This window comes from Hemiscyllium ocellatum, chromosome X (genome assembly GCF_020745735.1).
Source record: "Hemiscyllium ocellatum isolate sHemOce1 chromosome X, sHemOce1.pat.X.cur, whole genome shotgun sequence".
NCBI lineage: Eukaryota > Metazoa > Chordata > Chondrichthyes > Orectolobiformes > Hemiscylliidae > Hemiscyllium > Hemiscyllium ocellatum.
Window position 1 is genome coordinate 5,681,485 of NC_083453.1, and position 9,175 is coordinate 5,690,659.

A 9,175-nucleotide genomic window follows, 5' to 3' on the forward strand; every position below is an offset into this window, starting at 1 on the left:
CTCAGAGGATCAGCGTGTGAGGTGCTCATACCCACTGGCTCTCCCATTCCATGTTCCCTGTGGAGAATATTTACGTCTCTCTCTCCTCCTTCCCTCAAACGCCCACTGCTGACCCTCACACAGAGAGAGAGAGAGAGAGAGAGAGAGAGGATACCCTGAGTTAACTTGTTTCTTGATTCCTGCAGGATCTGTTAGCTATCTATGAACTGACGTCTGCTGCTGGCGTTTCATGCCTTGTGGATCCTGCCCTTGTCATTGCGCTTTCCAATCCGAAAAATGGTAAGCTCGCGAACAAAAAAAAATCAAAAGTCAACGGGTCTATTCCGCTATTTCCCCTGTGCCAATCTCAGCCCCCCCGTCGCTAAGTATGGGCTGCATCTTTGACTCACTGTGCCTGGCAAATACAAACGGGATCAGTCGGTAGCAGACTACTTCCTGAGTTACAGGGTGAACTGGGCCTAAAACCTGGCACACTGCAGTGCCGAGGGAGAGCTGCAGTGTTGACTAAGCTGCTTCCTCCTCTCAGCTCCCTCCTTCTCTCTCAGCTGGGTGTGTGGCACGTCGCTTTAAGGAAACGCAGCTTATTAGTGAAGCTGGTAAGGAGGCCAGAAAACTTGGACAGAACCCCTTGCTGCTTCCCTCAAACACACTCTTTCCCTGCTTCGAGCTGATGCTGTCCATTCTCTCTAGAAAACAATAAACTCAGTGAAATTTAAAAAAAAATAGAACTGCAAAGGCTGGAAATCAGAAACAAAACCAGCAGTTGTTGGACAAACTCAGCAGGTCTGGCGACATCTGCGGAGAGAAGTCAGAGTGAATGCTTCAGGTCCTGTGAGCACCCCACCCCCGCCTCCTTCAGCAGCCACAGTCCCTTCAGTTTGTGTCTCTGGCCTGTAACCCCATGACCTTTCACGATTGGGATGGATTCAGGTGGCCGTTTGTTCACCCGTGCCTGCAGTGCATTCTGGGAAAGGCGGCCCTACTCTGTGCAGTTCACCACCCACCAACTCAAGGGGCAGTGAGCAATGGGCCGCACGCCTTTCACAGCAAAAAATACAGCAGGTTCGGGAAATCTGAAGGAGACAGCGAGGAGGCTGGAGAGATTCAGCACCAGTGGGGAGAAAGCAAACAGTCCCAGGACAGGGGGACTATTTCCAAACTCAGAGCTGTCGCTTTGTATGGGCCGGTGGGGTGGTTTACACAGTGAGTCAGCACCTGTGACACCCCTCTGCATACCCCCCGCACCCCCCAACAAATGACCTACAAAGATGCCAAGCAAAGGGAACCAACGAAGAGCAGGTAGAAGCACCAGGGGGCATTGTAGGACCCTGCAGAAGGGACAATTGGCTGATCCACCTGGGCAGAAGTCAAGGACTCGCTGATCAGCAACACCATACTACAATATCGCCCCAAATCCCACCCAGACTGACACACTACAATATCGCCCCAAATCCCACCCAGACTGACACACTACAATATCGCTCCGAATCCCACCCAGACTGACACACTACAATATCGCTCCGAATCCCACCCAGACTGACACACTACAATATCGCTCCGAATCCCACCCAGACTGACACACTACAATATCGCTCCGAATCCCACCCAGACTGACACACTACAATATCGCCCCAAATCCCACCCAGACTGACACACTACAATATCGCTCCGAATCCCACCCAGACTGACACACTACAATATCGCTCCGAATCCCACCCAGACTGACACACTACAATATCGCTCCGAATCCCACCCAGACTGACACACTACAATATCGCCCCAAATCCCACCCAGACTGACACACTACAATATCGCTCCGAATCCCACCCAGACTGACACACTACAATATCGCCCCAAATCCCACCCAGACTGACACACTACAATATCGCTCCGAATCCCACCCAGACTGACACACTACAATATCGCTCCGAATCCCACCCAGACTGACACACTACAATATTGCCCCAAATCCCACCCAGACTGACACACTACAATATCGCTCCGAATCCCACCCAGACTGACACACTACAATATCGCCCCGAATCCCACCCAGACTGACACACTACAATATCGCCCCGAATCCCACCCAGACTGACACACTACAGTATCGCTCCGAATCCCACCCAGACTGACACACTACAATATCGCTCCGAATCCCACCCAGACTGACACACTACAATATCGCTCCGAATCCCACCCAGACTGACACACTACAATATCGCTCCGAATCCCACCCAGACTGACACACTACAATATCGCTCCGAATCCCACCCAGACTGACACACTACAATATCGCCCCGAATCCCACCCAGACTGACACACTACAATATCGCCCCGAATCCCACCCAGACTGACACACTACAATATCGCTCCGAATCCCACCCAGACTGACACACTACAATATCGCTCCGAATCCCACCCAGACTGACACACTACAATATCGCTCCGAATCCCACCCAGACTGACACACTACAATATCGCTCCGAATCCCACCCAGACTGACACACTACAATATCGCCCCAAATCCCACCCAGACTGACACACTACAATATCGCCCCGAATCCCACCCAGACTGACACACTACAATATCGCCCCAAATCCCACCCAGACTGACACACTACAATATCGCTCCGAATCCCACCCAGACTGACACACTACAATATCGCTCCGAATCCCACCCAGACTGACACACTACAATATCGCTCCGAATCCCACCCAGACTGACACACTACAATATCGCCCCAAATCCCACCCAGACTGACACACTACAATATCGCCCCGAATCCCACCCAGACTGACACACTACAATATCGCCCCAAATCCCACCCAGACTGACACACTACAATATCGCTCCGAATCCCACCCAGACTGACACACTACAATATCGCCCCAAATCCCACCCAGACTGACACACTACAATATCGCTCCGAATCCCACCCAGACTGACACACTACAATATCGCTCCAAATCCCACCCAGACTGACACACTACAATATCGCCCCAAATCCCACCCAGACTGACACACTACAATATCGCTCCGAATCCCACCCAGACTGACACACTACAATATCGCTCCGAATCCCACCCAGACTGACACACTACAATATCGCTCCGAATCCCACCCAGACTGACACACTACAATATCGCTCCGAATCCCACCCAGACTGACACACTACAATATCGCCCCAAATCCCACCCAGACTGACACACTACAATATCGCTCCGAATCCCACCCAGACTGACACACTACAATATCGCTCCGAATCCCACCCAGACTGACACACTACAATATCGCTCCGAATCCCACCCAGACTGACACACTACAATATCGCCCCAAATCCCACCCAGACTGACACACTACAATATCGCTCCGAATCCCACCCAGACTGACACACTACAATATCGCCCCAAATCCCACCCAGACTGACACACTACAATATCGCTCCGAATCCCACCCAGACTGACACACTACAATATCGCTCCGAATCCCACCCAGACTGACACACTACAATATTGCCCCAAATCCCACCCAGACTGACACACTACAATATCGCTCCGAATCCCACCCAGACTGACACACTACAATATCGCCCCGAATCCCACCCAGACTGACACACTACAATATCGCCCCGAATCCCACCCAGACTGACACACTACAGTATCGCTCCGAATCCCACCCAGACTGACACACTACAATATCGCTCCGAATCCCACCCAGACTGACACACTACAATATCGCTCCGAATCCCACCCAGACTGACACACTACAATATCGCTCCGAATCCCACCCAGACTGACACACTACAATATCGCTCCGAATCCCACCCAGACTGACACACTACAATATCGCCCCGAATCCCACCCAGACTGACACACTACAATATCGCCCCGAATCCCACCCAGACTGACACACTACAATATCGCTCCGAATCCCACCCAGACTGACACACTACAATATCGCTCCGAATCCCACCCAGACTGACACACTACAATATCGCTCCGAATCCCACCCAGACTGACACACTACAATATCGCTCCGAATCCCACCCAGACTGACACACTACAATATCGCCCCGAATCCCACCCAGACTGACACACTACAATATCGCCCCGAATCCCACCCAGACTGACACACTACAATATCGCCCCAAATCCCACCCAGACTGACACACTACAATATCGCTCCGAATCCCACCCAGACTGACACACTACAATATCGCTCCGAATCCCACCCAGACTGACACACTACAATATCGCTCCGAATCCCACCCAGACTGACACACTACAATATCGCCCCAAATCCCACCCAGACTGACACACTACAATATCGCCCCGAATCCCACCCAGACTGACACACTACAATATCGCCCCAAATCCCACCCAGACTGACACACTACAATATCGCTCCGAATCCCACCCAGACTGACACACTACAATATCGCCCCAAATCCCACCCAGACTGACACACTACAATATCGCTCCGAATCCCACCCAGACTGACACACTACAATATCGCTCCAAATCCCACCCAGACTGACACACTACAATATCGCCCCAAATCCCACCCAGACTGACACACTACAATATCGCTCCAAATCCCACCCAGACTGACACACTACAATATCGCTCCAAATCCCACCCAGACTGACACACTACAATATCGCTCCGAATCCCACCCAGACTGACACACTACAATATCGCTCCGAATCCCACCCAGACTGACACACTACAATATCGCTCCGAATCCCACCCAGACTGACACACTACAGTATCGCTCCGAATCCCACCCAGACTGACACACTACAATATCGCCCCAAATCCCACCCAGACTGACACACTACAATATCGCTCCGAATCCCACCCAGACTGACACACTACAGTATCGCTCCGAATCCCACCCAGACTGACATCCTAAGAAAACCCTGTCATCGCCAGGGTTTGGTGTGAAGTGAATTTACGGTTTTGAGTAGACGGTGGTCTCCGCCACAAAGCGGCGACTAATTTAGCCCAAGAGGCTCCAGAGCGACAGAAACGGACGCTCAAAATTAGGCAACGAGAAACGTAAAAGAGCTGGAAATCAGATACCAGAACAGAAATTGCTGGAGAAGCTCAGCAGGTCTGGCCGCACCTGTGGAGAGAGAAAGCACAGTTTATGTTTCGGGTCCAATGACCTTTCTTCAGTTCCAATCAAGGTCAAGTCAGCATAGATCTACTTGACCTTACAGAGAGACATTTGGTGATGTTTTCACCTGAGGGTCCCCAGGCCTCTGGTGAGGGGAGCGGTTGGGAAGGAGTGGGGGAACCTCAGCTGGTCTGGGAATTGAACCCACACTTTTAGTGATACTCTGCATCAGAAACCAACCAACTGAGCTTGCCAACTCCTATCAGGTTGCTAATACCTCTTGCTGTTGACTCCCCAAGGTACTTAGGATCGAATTCTGTTCGTCAAATGCCAACACGTGATCCCCTCGCCAATACCTATCCCTCATAATAAACAGGTTGCCCGGATTATTCATCACATTGCTGATTGTGGGATTGTACTGTGCGCAAAATGGGCAGCTGCGTTTCCCTGCAATGGTGGCTGCACTTTGAGAAAGTGCCTTATTGGAGGGAAGGCACATTTCAGGTGCCCAGTGGACACGAAAGGTGCTATGCAAATGCACAGCACTGACCCAGAAGCTGGGTCAATGGGACGGCACATCCAGAGGTCAAGCCAGACTTTGTTTGTGCGTCCCCTGAGACTTGATAAACTCTCAACCTGGCATCTGCTCGCAGGCTGCAGTGAGAAGTGTGTGCTGGGCACTTGTGCGTTGCCAACAGTGCCAGCTGGGCGCTCTTTCCAGTCAGTGGCCTTTCGCGGCTTCCCACTGCACAATAGCATAATGGAGGCACTGTTTGAAAGAATCTTGCAGGTTCACCACGCGAGTGCTTTTCTGACCGTTGTCGCAATCCTCTGTTGTTCGAGCTTTCCCATTCTTGTTTAACATTTCCCTGCTCCGAGTGGAGCAGCCTGGCCCCTCCCACAATGCACTTGTCTTGGCTTAATACCAACATCCAGGCATGGAAGACTTTGTCCTGACTTTGGGCATCACTGGAAGAGGTCTGTGTAGAGCAGGGCAAGATGCTGGAGGAGGAGGAGGAGAACCTGCACCTGGAGGCTATTGTCACAAAGAGGGTCTTCAGGGAGTGGACAGCGGAGAACCCGGGAGCTTGTAGCAAGTCTGAGCTTTGACATGAAAATCACCGATAGACCTAAGGTTGACGACAGGGAGTGAGGACAGAGACTGCTGCACCTTTGGCGATGATCTTTGCGTCCTCACTGTCCACTGGAGTGTTACCAGTTGATTGGAGGGTGGAAAATGTTATTCCCTTGTTCAAGAAAATGAATCGGGATAATCCTGGGAATTACCGACCAGTCTGTGGTGGGTAAAGTATTGGAGAGGATTCCAAGAGACAGGATTTATGATTACTTGGAAAACCATAGTTTGATTAGAGATAGTCAGCATGGCTTTGTGAGGGGCAGATCATGCCTCAAACTTTATTGAATTCTTTGAGGATGTGACAAAACACATAGATGAAGGTAGAGCAGTGGATGTGGTGTCCATGGATTTTAGCAAGGCATTTGATAAGGTTCCCCATGGTAAGCTCATTCAGAAAGTACAGAGGCATGGGATACAGGGAAATTTGGCTGTTTGGATACAGAATTGGCTGGCCCATAGAAGACAGAGGGTGGTAGTAGATGGAAATTATTCAGCCTGGTGCTCGGTGACCAGTGATGTTCCGCAGGGATCTATTCTGGGACCTCTGCTCTTTGTGATTTGTACAAATGACTTGGATGAGGAGGTGGAAGGGTGGGTTTTTAAGTTTGTCGATGACCCGAAGGGTGATGGAGTGGTGATAGTGTGGAGGGCAGTTGTAGGTTGCGACGGGACATTGACAGGATGTAGAACTGGGCTGAGAAGTGGCAGATGGAGTTCAACCTGGAAAAGTGTGAGGGGATTCATTTTGGAAGGTCAAATTTGAATGCAGATTACAGGGTTAAAGACCAGATTCTTGGCAAGGTGGAGGAATGGAGGGATCTTGGGGTCCATGTCCATAGATCCCTCAAAGTTGCCACCTCAGTTGACAGGGTTGTTAAGAAGGCATGTGGTGTGTTGGCTTTCGTTAGCAGGGGATTGAGTTTAAGAGCCGTGAGGTTATGCTGCAGCTCTATAAAGCCCTGGTTAGACCACACTTGGAATATAGTGTTCAGTTCTGGTCACCTTGTTATAGGAAGGATGTGGAAGGTTTACAGAGGGTACAGAGGAGATTTACCAGGATGCTGCCTGGGCTGGAGGGCAGGTCTTATGTAGAAAGGTTAAGGGAGCCAGGGCTTTTCCTATCTGAGTGAAGGATGAGAGATGACTTGAGAGAGGTGTATAAGATGACGAGAGGCATAGATACAGTGGATAACCAGAGGCTTTTCCCCCAGGGTGGAAATGTCTGTCATGAGGGGGCATAACTTAAAGGTGATGAGAGGAAGGTTTAGGGGCGATGTCAGAGGTGGGTTCTTTACACAGAGAGCGGTGGGTGTGTGTGACACGGAGAGCAGTGGGTGTGTGTGACACGGAGAGCGGCGGGTGTGTGAGACACGGAGAGCGGCGGGTGTGTGTGACACGGAGAGCGGCGGGTGTTTGTGACACGGAGAGCGGTGGGTGTGTGAGACACAGAGAGCGGTGGGTGTGAGACACGGAGAGCGGCGGGTGTGTGTGACACGGAGAGCGGTGGGTGTGTGTGACACGGAGAGCGGCGGGTGTGTGTGAGACGGAGAGCGGCGGGTGTGTGTGAGACATGGAGAGCGGTGGGTGTGACACGGAGAGCGGTGGGTGTGTGTGACACGGAGAGCGGGGGGTGTGTGTGAGACGGAGAGCGGCGGGTGTGTGTGACACGGAGAGCGGTGGGTGTGTGTGACACGGAGAGCGGTGGGTGTGTGTGAGACAGAGAGCGGTGGGTGTGTGAGACACGGAGAGCGGTGGGTGTGTGTGAGACGGAGAGCGGTGGGTGTGTGTGACACGGAGAGCGGTGGGTGTGTGTGAGACGGAGAGCGGTGGGTGTGTGTGACACGGAGAGCGGTGGGTGTGTGTGAGACGGAGAGCGGCGGGTGTGTGTGAGACGGAGAGCGGCGGGTGTGTGTGACACGGAGAGCGGCGGGTGTGTGTGAGACGGAGAGCGGCGGGTGTGTGTGAGACGGAGAGCGGTGGGTGTGTGTGACACGGAGAGCGGCGGGTGTGTGTGACACGGAGAGCGGCGGGTGTGTGTGAGACGGAGAGCGGCGGGTGTGTGTGAGACGGAGAGCGGTGGGTGTGTGTGACACGGAGAGCGGTGGGTGTGTGTGAGACGGAGAGCGGCGGGTGGGTGTGAGACGGAGAGCGGCGGGTGTGTGTGAGACGGAGAGCGGCGGGTGTGTGTGACACGGAGAGCGGCGGGTGTGTGTGACACGGAGAGCGGTGGGTGTGTGAGACACGGAGAGCGGTGGGTGTGTGAGACACGGAGAGCGGCGGGTGTGTGTGACACGGTGAGCGGTGGGTGTGTGTGACACGGAGAGCGGTGGGTGTGTGTGACACGGTAAGCGGTGGGTGTGTGTGACACGGAGAGCGGTGGGTGTGTGTGACACAGAGAGCGGTGGGTGTGTGTGTGACATGGAGAGCGGCGGGTGTGTGTGACACGGAGAGCGGTGGGTGTGTGTGAGACGGAGAGCGGCGGGTGTGTGTGAGACGGAGAGCGGTGGGTGTGTGTGACACGGAGAGCGGTGGGTGTGTGAGACACGGAGAGCGGCGGGTGTGTGTGAGACGGAGAGCGGCGGGTGTGTGTGAGACGGAGAGCGGTGGGTGTGTGTGACACGGAGAGCGGCGGGTGTGTGTGAGACGGAGAGCGGTGGGTGTGTGTGACACGGAGAGCGGTGGGTGTGTGAGACACGGAGAGCGGCGGGTGTGTGTGACACGGAGAGCGGTGGGTGTGTGTGACACGGAGAGCGGCGGGTGTGTGTGACACGGAGAGCGGTGGGTGTGTGTGACACGGAGAGCGGTGGGTGTGTGTGAGACACGGAGAGCGGTGGGTGTGTGTGAGACGGAGAGCGGTGGGTGTGTGTGACACGGAGAGCGGCGGGTGTGTGTGAGACGGAGAGCGGTGGGTGTGT

At 53.3% G+C, this 9,175-nt stretch overlaps 1 protein-coding gene across 1 annotated transcript in view; it reads left to right on the top strand.

The window, feature by feature from the left end:
• Window positions 1–9,175, top strand: part of LOC132805843 (nck-associated protein 1-like) — a 165,090-nt gene that overhangs the window by 142,091 nt on the left and 13,824 nt on the right. Inside the window, exon 27 of the mRNA XM_060821150.1 lies at window positions 186–279. Coding sequence (XP_060677133.1) covers window positions 186–279 — 94 coding nt within the window. The remainder of the gene's footprint in view (window positions 1–185; window positions 280–9,175) is intronic.